This window comes from Musca domestica, unplaced genomic scaffold (genome assembly GCF_030504385.1).
Source record: "Musca domestica strain aabys unplaced genomic scaffold, Musca_domestica.polishedcontigs.V.1.1 13, whole genome shotgun sequence".
Classification (NCBI taxonomy): domain Eukaryota; kingdom Metazoa; phylum Arthropoda; class Insecta; order Diptera; family Muscidae; genus Musca; species Musca domestica.
Genome location: NW_026712172.1, coordinates 15,450,998 through 15,463,768, shown reverse-complemented (window position 1 = coordinate 15,463,768; position 12,771 = coordinate 15,450,998). Strand labels below are relative to the sequence as shown.

The window sequence follows — 12,771 nt, the reverse complement described above, 5'->3', positions numbered from 1 at the left end:
ATTATTATTACCAGCCTCTTTGAGTTGGAATTGACTGTGGAATTCCATTCCCTCTTTCCCGTTTATTGCTATTTTCCCATTATTATCCGCATTCAATTGTTCTGTTGTGCGTGTGGGTGTGTGGTCCGCTCGAAATACTTTAATAATAATGAGATTATTAGTTCGTGACTTTTAGGCCATTTGTGTAATGCCACCACAAAACTGCGTTGCTGCGTGGTGACTAACTGAACGATTTCCGGACAATGGTAATGGACGAACGTATGTTAGGACTTAAGGCCATACCCGAAATTGGTTATAATTAGAAAATTGTATTGAAATTCAATAGGCTGACCATGACCATTGTGCAAAAAATTATATTTCTTTGGAAAATTGAAAAATTTTTGGATTTGGTTATTTTTTGTTAAACAAAATGATTTACAGCATACTTTCGGGGAGATTTCTAAATAAATAAAAAAATATATGAAATCATTAGAGCAGATAATTAATTAAAAATTAATGAAAAACCACTATCAATTTTTCATAAAATATTTAGGAAGAAATCATGATAATTGATCCATCATTTAAATAATAATTTAAAATCCTCAATTTTGCTGTTCGAAAAATATTTCAAAAAAATCCGTAACTATTGACATTTTAAAAATATTTTCAAAAATCCGCAATAGTTTGTCCGTCCATCCGTGTTTCTGATATCCTTTCGATATAATGATTTCCGTTGTCATATGTAAAAAATATTTTGTTGGTATGAAACGTGGACTTTATTTATCCACCCGTCCGTCGCTCTGAGTTTTAGGGACGCAACGGCCGTGTCGTACCGTATTGTCACTAAAGCCCTAGTTGGTGTTGCCCTCATTGCGCCGCAAATGCATAAGCAGTAAATTCGCTGGATCTTCTCTGATATTTTGGTATTACATTTTTTATCCATTGCTGTCCACCAGACAACTGAACAGGTTAGAACAGGGCTATAACTAAGGCTTTCGCAAAAATATATAAATTTTTTCGATACCCTAATTAGCCCATATGGGGAAGAGAAATTTATTTTTCCCAAAAAAAAAAAAAAAAAAAAAAACATTTAGTTGACAAAATATTTGCGAAAGACGTAGCCGACATTTGGTGTTGTTATCCTTGAACAAATCAAGATATCTGTTCAATATTTTGCAGGGCTATAAAAAAGCCTTCGCAAAAATATATAAATTCTTTCAGGAGTCAAGGTAGTCTTTGGGGGGAAAGAAAATTATTTTTCTTAAAAAACACATTTATTTTACAAAATATTTGCGAGAGGCATACCTGTTTATATCCTTGAACGAACTAAGATATCTGACAAAAATTTTTCAGGGTTATAACTAAGGCTTTCGCAAAAATATATAAATTTTTTCCTAAAAATCATAATTATTTGACAAAATATTTGCGAAAGACATAACTAACATTTGGTGCTGTTATCCTTGAAGGAATCAAGATAACTAATGGAATTTTTTCAGGGCTATAACTAAGGCTTTCACAAAAATATTGAAACTTTTTCGAGACCTTAGTTAGACTTATGGGGAAGAGAAATTTATTTTTCCGAAAAAAACACATTTAGTTGACAAAATATTTGCGAAAGATGTAGCCGACATTTGGTGCTGTTATCCTTGAAGGAATCAAGATAACTAATGGAATTTTTTCAGGGCTATAACTAAGGCTTTCACAAAAATATTGAAACTTTTGCGAGACCTTAGTTAGACTTATGGGGAAGAGAAATTTATTTTTCCAAAAAAAAAAAAAAAAAAAAAACACATTTAGTTGACAAAATATTTGCAAGAGGCATACCTTACATTTAGTGTTTATATCCTTGAACGAATTAAGATATCTGACAAATTTTTTAAAGGGCTAGACCTAAGGCTTTCGCAAAAATATAGACATTTTTCGGGAGCTTAGGTAGTCCTTGGGAAGAATAGAAAATTATTTTTCTTACAAAAACACATTTATTTGGCAAAATATTTGCAAGAGGCATACCTTACATTTAGTGTTTATATCCTTGAACGAATTAAGATATCTGACAAAAATTTTTCAGGGCTATAACTAAGGCTTTCGCAAAAATATATATTTTTTTTTTCCTAAAAAACACAATTATTTCACAAAATATTTGCGAAAGCCATAACTAACATTTAGTGCTGTTATCCTTGAAGGAATCAAGATATATAATCGAAATTGTTCAGGGCTATAACTAAGGCTATCGCAAAAATATTGAAATTTTTTCGAGACCTTAGTTAGATTTATGGGGAAGAGAAATTTATTTTTTCCCAAAAAAAAAAAAAAAAAAAAAAAAAACAAATTTAGTTGACAAAATACTTGAACAAATCAAGATATCTGTTCAATATTTTTCAGGGCTATAATAAATATTTTCGCAATAATATATAAATTTTTTCGGGAGTATAGGTAGTCCTTGGGGGGAATAGGAAATTATTTTTTTTAAAACACATTTATTTAACAAAATATTTGTTGGAGGCATACTTTATATTTATACAAAAATAAAGATATCCGACCAACATTTTTCAGGAACTTAAATAAGACGCTCGCAAATCTCCTGGTTTGCCCAAAATTGCCACTGTTTTTTCGAGGTATTTTCAAGGCCTCGTCTTTTTCTAAATTATAAAGTTATTGCACAATTACCGTGATATCTCGTAAACTACTGATCGTAATAGCCCATAAAATGGCAGAACAGGTCTAATTACCCTTTTGAATTGACAGTGCGTAATCTTTGGATTGAAACTTAATTTTTAGACTATACCTCGTATGCACCTTGCCCAGCATCTATAAGCAACGCACATATCCAAGATGAACAGCAGGACAAAAAACAAAAAGTTAAAAAGTAGTACGAACTTTGAATACCCTCCACCATTTGGAACGAATTTGGAAATTTTCAAAAAATAAAATCCTTAAAAAATTCTGTTAAAATTTTAAAAATTCCAAATATAGCCGTTATATTGAGGTCTATACGACGTGGACCTACATTCAAGTTCAAAACTTGAAATAAACGGTGAATAATGTAGCTAAAATCATCAAAATATCGTATACGGGGAGGTATCGTTATATCGGAGCTGTGCGAAAACCTGAACCTGCACAGACAATTTGCTGTCACAGGCTGTAGCATCCATTACGAACTTTAAATACCACATCTCAAACCATTTCGGTGGGTATTGTACCTAAAATCGTCAAAATATCGAATATCGGGAGGTACTGATATATGGGACCTATACGAAGACCTGGACCTGCATAGACTGTAGTTCCCATAACGAACTCTAGATACGTAATTTGAAATAATTCTGGTGTATAATGACGCTAAAATTATCAAAATACCGAATATCGCGAGGTACCGTTATATGGGGGCTATACGAAGACGTGAACCTGCACAAACAATTTTCTGTCATAAGCTGTAGTATCCATTACGAACTTTAAATATCAAATTTGAAATAATTCCGGTTAATAATGTCGCTAAAATTATCAAAATACCGAATATCGCGAGGTACCGTTATATGGGGACTATACCAAAACGTGGACGGATATATCTGATTTTCAATATTCTGCTAAATTTTGACGCTCTACGGCAAATAATGTGGGCTGTATCGTGATTTCAACAGACAGACAGACAGACGGACATCGTTAAATCGACTTAGAGTTGTATGCTGATTATGAATATATAAACTTTATCGGGTCTACGACGAATGTTTAGGGATGTTATAAACGGAATGACAAAGTTAATATACCCTCCTTTCCAAGGTGGAGGGTATAAAAAATATTTTAAAAAATACACGCTTGATACAGGCCTTGAAGAAATATTTTTAGAAAATCCATGTTTTGAGGTCAGATAATGCTTGAATATTAAAAAAAATCACATTTTGTTATAGTTCTTCACAAAATAATTTTCAAAGATCCACGATCGGTGGTCCTTGAAAAAATATTTTTAAAAAATCCACTTTTGATGACCAAAAGGCCCTTGTAAAATATTAAAAAAAATCCGCTGTTTGAGGCAGTCAATGTCAGGAAAACCAATTTTAAAAACAAGGCCTTGCCCCTTAAAAAAGAATACAAAATGTACGTTTGGAGGTCCTTGGGAAATTTTATAAATTTCTTTGGAAATATTTTTTAAAACCACGATAGGGGTCCGTTTTCATGTGTCCATAGAACCCCCAAAAGATCTTCCTGTATATAGTAGACTTTTAGATTGCCCCCCATTCCCTCTCATTACAATTCCCTCATTGATGATTTACAACAACCAAATATTATGACATGCAGTGCCATTCAATGGCGCATTTAATCCCATTTCCCTTCTGAAAATCCTTGGGGAAACAAGTGCACAACGTCGCACGCAAATCCAATCAGCCGCGACACACGACTTTTTGGCAAAAAGTCACACATTATTAAATTTTTTCGGGAAAACAATGTTTCCGAATAATAATAATTAACGTGGAAAAATAACCAACAAAAACCACAATAAAGTCGAGGAGGGGGGAAGGGGTAGATAAATTGCCATCGAACAAAGGCTGAGCGAGAGAGAAAACAATTATTAAACTATATGGTCATAAATATGACACTACTAACCACAAACAAATAAATAACACAAAGAAAATGGGTAGGAAGGGGGTTGAAGAGGCTGAGAAAAATGCGTTTCCATGGATTTCACCCTGCAAGAAAACTGTGAGAAAAGTCATATCCATAAAGGATGTCATCGTCATCATCATCCTCAGCGTCGTCATCGTTATTGCCCCGAAATCTCCCTGAAGACCATGTTCAGCATTGGAAATCTCATCGCATATCCCAGCTAACCCCTTACTGGGTAAGCAGAGCATGTGTTTGCTCTACAAATTATTGAAATTCACACGCGCCTTAGTGGTTTCTATCCTTTTTGCCCAAAATTGTGTTCGGACCAAGGGCTTGTTGCTCATAGATTTGTATCTGTGGCCAGCCACTACCACTGCCAGTGCTAAAAATGTAATCACCCTGAAAATACCCACAACAAGATTCGAATGCAACCTGCTGACTGCCATAGCAACAACACCAACGTTAATGAAGAGTTGATGTGATGTGGCCACGTGACTAGCTCTCCCAAAACGAAGAGCAGTTCAAGGATGAGTAATGTTAGTCTACACTTGTCAATTTGCTGCTACTGTTGTTGTTGATGTCAGTCTGGTAATTTGCAAGTGTTATTTGTTTTGTTGTTGTTTTTTCTGGTTCCTGCTTCCTTTTTGGTGGCATTTATTATTTATTAGCAGCCCTTAAATGAAGTAGCAACAAATCACCACCAGCCTGCCACCCATGGTTAAATGTTGGTGCTTTGCCGGCACTTGATATTTTGTCGGGCACTCATTTACCCAACCCCCTCCCTCTCTTACTCACTCTCTTCAACAAAAGAGATACAAAAATGATTTTGTTTTTCTTTCATGTGTTCTTTGGCTTGTTTTACTAGGATTGTACCAAATTTTCCCCCTTCCCTTCCCTCCCCTCCCTTTTACCCAGCCTCGTCATATTTGTTTGTAAGTACAACTGCTGATGATTATTTTCTTGTTTGTCTCCGTAAACACCCCTTGCTACCATGGTTTTGTGTTAATATTTACAAATGTAATTTGTTTTTTGTTATTACTTTCCGTTTGAGATACTTGTTTATCCTTGCCGTTGTGGAAAAGGATGGGAACATGTTTTGGCTTTTTATTCATTTATCATTAATCGGGTTAAATAGATTTTAATAGTTATTAATGAACCTGGGAAGTATTTGTTATTAGTTGTTATTTGTAAGGCAATACTTCGTGTCAAAATGTGAAGCATACTTTCAGGGGTAGTGAAAACCTTTAATGGCAAATAAAGTAAAAATTAAAAAAAAAACAGTAAATAAAGTCTTAAAGTCGGACAGGGCCGACTTTATGATACCCTACACCACTTTGCTAATTTAGTAGATCTCCGCATAAAAATTAAAAGTCTTTATGGGAGAATTCAGTCATAGACGCCATGATTATAATTATAATTTAAAACTCAAAGGACTAAATATGCCGAAGCATTTGTATCTTTTAAATTCGGACTTGTATTGCCCATTTGGTGCACAATTAATTTGAAATCGGATACAGATATATATGGGAGTTATATCCAACTTGGAACCGATCTTGATAAAATTTGGCAAATATATTTCTGAGCTGTATTTGATATATTTCCCTGAATATCGTTGTTAAGGAGTGCAAACTACGGCTGTGGGTAACAAATATAACAAATCGGATGAACAATATATATGGGAGCTATAGCTATATCTGACCGATCTTTACCAAATTTGGCATACTAGCTTCTAGACTCAATTCGTTCGTAAGTGCCATCCAATTTCATCCAATTTGGGCAAATATTAGACGTTTGGTGCACAATCGAAGGTAAATCGGACGAAGTTATATATGGAAGCTATATCCAAATCTGAATCGATCTCGATAACATTTTGCAAAGGTATTTCTGAGATGTATTTGGTATATTTTCCCAAATATTGTTGTTACAGAGTGCATATTACAGCTGCGAAGGACAAAAATAACAAATCGGATGAATAATATATATGGGAGCTATAGCTATATCTGAACCGATTTCGATTAAATTTGGCATGCTTATTTTTAGGTTTAATCTGGATCTATATGCAAAATTCCATACCATTCGGACTGATATTACACGTTTGGTGCACAGTAAAAGGCAAATCGGACGAAGATATATATGGAAGCTATATGTAAATTTTTACCGATTATCTCCAATTTCAATATGGTTCGTCCTTGGGCCAAACAAATAATTTGTGCAAAATTTCATCTGGTTCGGGAAATAAATGCAAACTGTACTTTGTTCACAAAAATACATGGACAGTGGAACGGACAGACGGACGGATGGACATGCATAAATCGACACGGAATGTGATTCTATGCAGATCATCAAAAGGAACTATGGGTCTATCTTGTTTCCTTTTGCCTGTTACAAACAAATGCACAAAGACATAATACCCTGACCACCTTGTGGTGTAGGGTATAAAAAAGCTGTAAGTTCGGCCGGGCCGAACTTTGAATTCCCTCCACCATTTGGTACAAATTTGGCAATTTTCAAAAAAATAAAATCCGTTAAAAATTCTGTTAAAATCTTCAAAATACAGAATGTAGCCATATATTAGGGTCTATACGATGACGTGGACCTGTATACGCAACTTTTGTCATAAGCCTGCACAGACAATTTTCTGGCAAAGGCTGTAGTATCCATTACGAACTTCAAATACAAAATTTGTAATAATTCTGGTGAATAATGACGCTTAAATCATCAAAATACCGAATATCGGGAGGTACCTTTATATGGGGGCTATACGAAGACGTAGACCGGCACGGACAATTTTCTGTCTTAGGCTGTAGTATCTATTACGAATTTCAAATACCAAATTTAAAACAATTCCGGTGAATAATGTCGCAAAAATCATCAAAATACTGAATACAGGGAGGTACCGTTATAGGGGAGCTATACGAAGACGTGGACCTACATGCTCCATTTTCAATACCAAAAATCCTGCGGACATAATATACATTTTAGTAAAATTTTACCATCTACTTCAATTCGTTCGGAAGCTAGTGTGATTTCCACAGAAGGACAGACGGACGGACATCGACATAGAATTTTATGCTGATCAAGACTATACAGGGTTGCGCCCATATTTGACGAACCTTTGGACCCTTTGGGCCCATTTCCAGTCGACGAGGCTTGTCCGCAGGCAACATTCTTTGCGTCAATTGAATTTTGCGTCCGTTGTAAAGTGGACCGAGCCATGCCCAACTGCTGAGAACGGCGTTTTTAGGATGTTGTTGGGGACCTCTCAACACTGGCTCGTACGGCAGCGATATTCTCGGCCGATCGCCTTGGTCGACTTTTATATGGCCTTTTCGGATTAGAAAGAGCCTTACCAGTCGAAAATTTTTCATATAAACGCTTAATGGTGTTCTTAGAAGGCGCACTTCTCACATTTTTTAATGTTTTAAAAGCACGTTGAGTTTTCACAATAGACTTCTTGTAAATTTCAACTATTTCAGAGCGCTCGCGTGGCGTGTATTGGTTCATGGTAAAAATTTGCTTGGACTGACGCTTCAAACGCGTTATGTCATTAAGCGATGTGACATCTCTGTCAAAAGTTATGGCGTTGCCAGATGGGTCCGTCGAATATGGGCAACAAAGGGCCAATATTTTGAATATTTATAACTCTTATAAAATGTGATGTAGCGTAGCCCGACGTCAAGGAAGTGGATGGAAGAAAGCATCGACATCAGCAGAAATGGTTCGAAAAGTAAAGAAGCGACTTGATCAAAACCCGCGTCACAGTGGCCGAAAAATGGCTCGTGAGCTGAACATATCGCAATATTCCATTCCATTCGGAAAATATTGAAAAATGAGTTTGGGGTAAAACCATTCAAATTCCAAAAAGTGAAAGAACTTCAACCGCAAGAGAGAGAAAATAGATTAAAAAAGAGCTTAAGAGTTGCTTCGCTTGGCCGAAAGTGGTGAACTGCCGAATTTGGTTTTCTCCGATGCCGATGAGAAAACATTCGTTGTCCAGAAGTTTTTAAACGAACAAAATGATCGTGTTTATTTGCCAAAGAGGTCAGCTGAAAATGTGCACCTTCGGTTGGCCAAGCGCCGGCCATGGCGCCCATGGTGTGGACCGCCAAAACAGCCGATGGTCGCTTTCCGCTCGTATTAATCGACCGTGGCATCAGAATAAATACCGAATATTATCGCGAAAATATTCTGGAGGGTGTATTAAAGCCTTGAGGACGCAAACATTTTGGCGCAGAACTTGGACATTCCAACAGGTCTCAGCACCAAACGCACTCAGCACGCTTCCCCCAAGAATGATTACAAAATGAGGTTCTTGGCTTCATTTCCAGCACAGAATGGCCACCAAAATCTCCGGATACCAATCCGTTGGACTATTGTATCTCGAGTATTTTGGAAAGCAAGGTTGGCACTAAAAAATATCAAAGTTTATCCAAAGAAATTCTCTGGCCCTCAGCTCTGTTTTGGAGTCTCGCTGGGTCTCAGCTTTTTTATGGAGTCACTCTGGCCTCCCCTGTCCTTCGGCTCGTCAGTAAATATTCCTCTTCCTCCTGGCTTGCCTTTGAAGACTTGTTTCGCCACCGACCATTCCAAAAAGTGGACAAATATGTCTCATTTTCAATACCAATCAAATTTTGAAGCTCTTAGTCGAATAATGTGGGCTGTATCGTGATTTTAACAGATAGACAGACGGACAACGTCGGCATAGAATTTTATGCTGATCATTAATGTATTTACTCTACGACGGATATTTAGGGATGCCACAAACGGAATGATAAACTTAATATTCCCTCCTTTTCAAGGTGTAGGGTATAATTAACAGAAATTAGAAAAAAGAATAGCTTCAAAAAGTCTTCAAAGAAGCATAAAAAGGGTTTTATAAGGCGAACGCCGTTTAAAGTTCATTGCAGATCGAAGGGAAATCGCAGCTTTTTTTTCGTAGAAAAAAATATTTTTAAAGGACTTTTTTGATAAAATTTAATGAATTTTCAAGGACTTCATCAAAAAAAAAAAAAAAAAAAAAAGAAATAAATAAATAAAATAAAATAAAAAAACTTGTAGAACTTTTTTTAGGTTTTCCTTGCCAAAAATCTTGGACATTTTTTTAAATATATTTCAAGGACTTCCCAGCTTGATGATCCTTTTAAAAATCCTCCTTCTTGTGGTCCCTGAAAAGTTAGTCATAAAAAATGCACTTTTTTAGTTGTTTTTGTTTTAGTTGCACTTACCTCCACACGCATCCACCTATCGCTGTTTCGAAGTTTATTTTCAGTACCTAAGAGTTATCTTATCAAATTTATCTTCTACCAATTTAAAATGTGTAAATTATTTTAGAAATTAATAGAAATTTTGTTGACAATTTTGAAACATTATCAAAATTATCAAAATATATTATTGCCAATTGACTATAAATATTAAACTGAATTGGGCAATCAGTATCAGTTCCTTTGCTCATATCGAATCGGCAACTAACTTTCAATCACTGAAAATGAAATTCGGTAAGTTATTTGGAAGTCAGACAACGGAAATTTGACGAAAACAAAGTTCAAGGTTAAGAGGAGGAAAGAAATGGAAGTGCTGAGGTTTAGCCCTTCAGTTTCCCCTTGACTGCACAAATTCGAAATTTGCTCTCCTCGAAGCTAACTTGCTTTCGTGTTCTCTTATTGACTTGTATCCGTTTTTTTGCCCTCTCTTCTAGTCTTCTGCTTTGCTCTCTTGGCTTGCCTCATTGCCTGTGGCATGTGCTGTGACGCCGATAGCAACAACATGCCCTCTTGCAACACCAAAAACGTGAATGTACCCGTTCGCAATTTCTGGGATCCTACCGGCTACTGGGAGTGCAAATCTGCCACTGGCACCGCTGAAATGATCCACTGTCCCGATGCCCAATTGTTCGATGAAGCCAAGGGTCAATGCGTTGCCTGGAATGAATGGACCTGGACCAATCCTTGCCCTGCCAACAACTAAATGATGATGTTCTAGACTGATCAAAATCATATTTAAAAAATAAAAAAAGACTTATTAAAAAAAAAAAAAAAAAAAACAAGTAAAACAGATGTAAGTTCGGCTGGGGCTATACGAAGACGTGGACCTGCACAGGCAATTTTCTGTCTTAGGCTGTATTATCTTCAAACACCAAATTTGAAACAATTCTGGTAAAAAATGTGGCTAAAATCATCAAAATAGCTAAAATCATCGAATGGACCTGCACAGACAATTCTCTATCTTAGGCTGTATTATCCACTATGAACTTCAAACGACAAATTTGAAATAATTCCGGTTAATCATGTCGCTAAAATCATCAAAATACCGAATATCGGAGGTACCGCTAAATGGGGGCTATACGAAGATGTGGACCTGCACATACAATTTTCTGTCTTAGGTTGTAGTATCCATTGCGAACTTTAAATACGAAGTTTGAAATATTTCCAGTGAATTATGTCACTAAAATCATGAAAATACCGAATATCGGGAGGTAACGTCATATGAGGGCTATACGAAGATGTGATCCTGCACAGACAATTTTCTGCCCTAGGCTGTAGTATCCATTACGAACTTCAAATACCAAATTTGGAACGATTCCGTTAAATAATGTCGCTAAAATCATCAAAATACCGAATATCGGGAGTTACCCTTATATGGCGGCTCTACGAAGACGTGGACCTGCACAGACAATTCTTTGTTTTAGGCTGTAGTATCAATTACGAACTTCAAATACCAAATTTGAAACAATTCCGGTGAATAACGTCGCTAAAATCATGAAAATACCGAAAATCGGGAGGTACCGTTATATGGGGGCTATATGAAGACGTGGACCTGTATAGACAATTTTCTGTCATAGGCATTAGTATCCGTTACGAACTTCAAATACCAAATTTGAAACAATTCCGGTGAATAATGTGGCTAAAATCAGCAAAATACAGAAAATTGGGAGGTACCATTATATGGGGGCTATACCAAAACGTGGACCCACATTTTCATTTCCAAAAGTCCTGCAGACATAATATACATATGTGCAAAATTTTATCAACCTAGTTAATTTCGTTCGGAAGCTAGAGTGATTTCCACAGACCCTTTGGTGGAGGGTATAAAAAGCTTTGGCTCAGCCGAATTTAAAATTGTTTATTTTTAGAACACCTTCCGTAGATATTCTTTGCTGAGAAGACCTTCTACACGTCCTTTTCACTTAATTCATTCCCCACGAAATTAATTCGAAAATCCAAATTACCACTTAAGTCATAATTTAATTAAAATTCAAATCTCCTCTTCTGCCTTTTTCCATTCACCTTTGAAATCCATTCACAAAAATTTCCAATTAATAATTCTATTCAAATGTCCAATTTGTGTTTTGTTTATCTCCGTGTCCATGTTGTCGTAGCTTTGTTTTTTTTTTGGTCTTTCGCGCAATATTGAATATTTATCCTGGTATTGAAAATGACAAAAAAAAAGAACTGTCTTTGGTTTGGGAAGTTGTGTGTCTCGGCGATGATCAAAGGACCAATGCTCACAAAGACAAAACAGAAAAAAATACTCCATTCTATATCAATAAAATTCTGTTCATATTTTGTACACCACCTACGCCGCCGCCGCCGCCAGATAATCCTTCACGTAGCCTGGGAGAAATGCAACAACAACAACAGCGACACCGACAAGAAACGGTAACTGCACTTCAATGCCATTTAAATTGAAAATTTTTTCCATATCTCTGGGTTTTAACTACCAATTCAAAACGTACGCAAGGCATGCCATCATGTCAATGCAAATTCATGTGCCATTGCAGGCAGCGCAACAGCAGCAGCAACAACTAAAACAAAAGAAACAACCAGGATAATTCCATCAATTCATATGGCGGAGCAGTTCACAGCCAAAAAGGAGTGATGAATAGGGTGACAGTATTGACGACGGCGATTGGAATTGAGTTGATTAAATTTTTAAAACATATTTTCCATCGCCAACTACCCAGCAAAAGAAGTCATTACCGAATAATGTTACCAGGAATAACTTACGAAACTTTACCCTAACTCTTTACTTTAACATGAACATGTCATTGAAGTTATTCCCAGAACTAGATTAGCGATGGGAAAATATCTCAAATAAAAATCCTACAAATTTTATTTGTGTAATTATTTCTATGCGTCTCGCGTTTGAGAAAAATTAAAATTCTTCTTTTTCGGAATATGCGACATTGCCATGTCTAAA

The 12,771-nt window shown here is 36.1% G+C and overlaps 1 protein-coding gene and 1 long non-coding RNA gene across 2 annotated transcripts; one reads left to right on the top strand and one right to left on the bottom strand.

Annotated features, from left to right (window-relative positions):
- Positions 1-9,613: 9,613 nt before the first annotated feature.
- On the bottom strand, positions 9,614-9,943 carry LOC109613683 (uncharacterized). The gene is made up of 2 exons (XR_002195145.2): positions 9,801-9,943; positions 9,614-9,740 (listed from the first exon to the last, which is right to left on the bottom strand). It is a non-coding gene; the product is annotated as an uncharacterized LOC109613683 (long non-coding RNA).
- Positions 9,944-9,956: 13 nt separating this feature from the next.
- Positions 9,957-10,591, top strand: LOC101892465 (uncharacterized). The gene is made up of 2 exons (XM_005190962.4): positions 9,957-10,070; positions 10,271-10,591. The coding sequence occupies exons 1-2, from the start codon at positions 10,061-10,063 to the stop codon at positions 10,537-10,539; spliced, it is 279 nt and encodes a 92-aa protein (XP_005191019.2). The 5' UTR covers positions 9,957-10,060; the 3' UTR covers positions 10,540-10,591.
- The last annotated feature ends 2,180 nt before the right edge of the window (positions 10,592-12,771 follow it).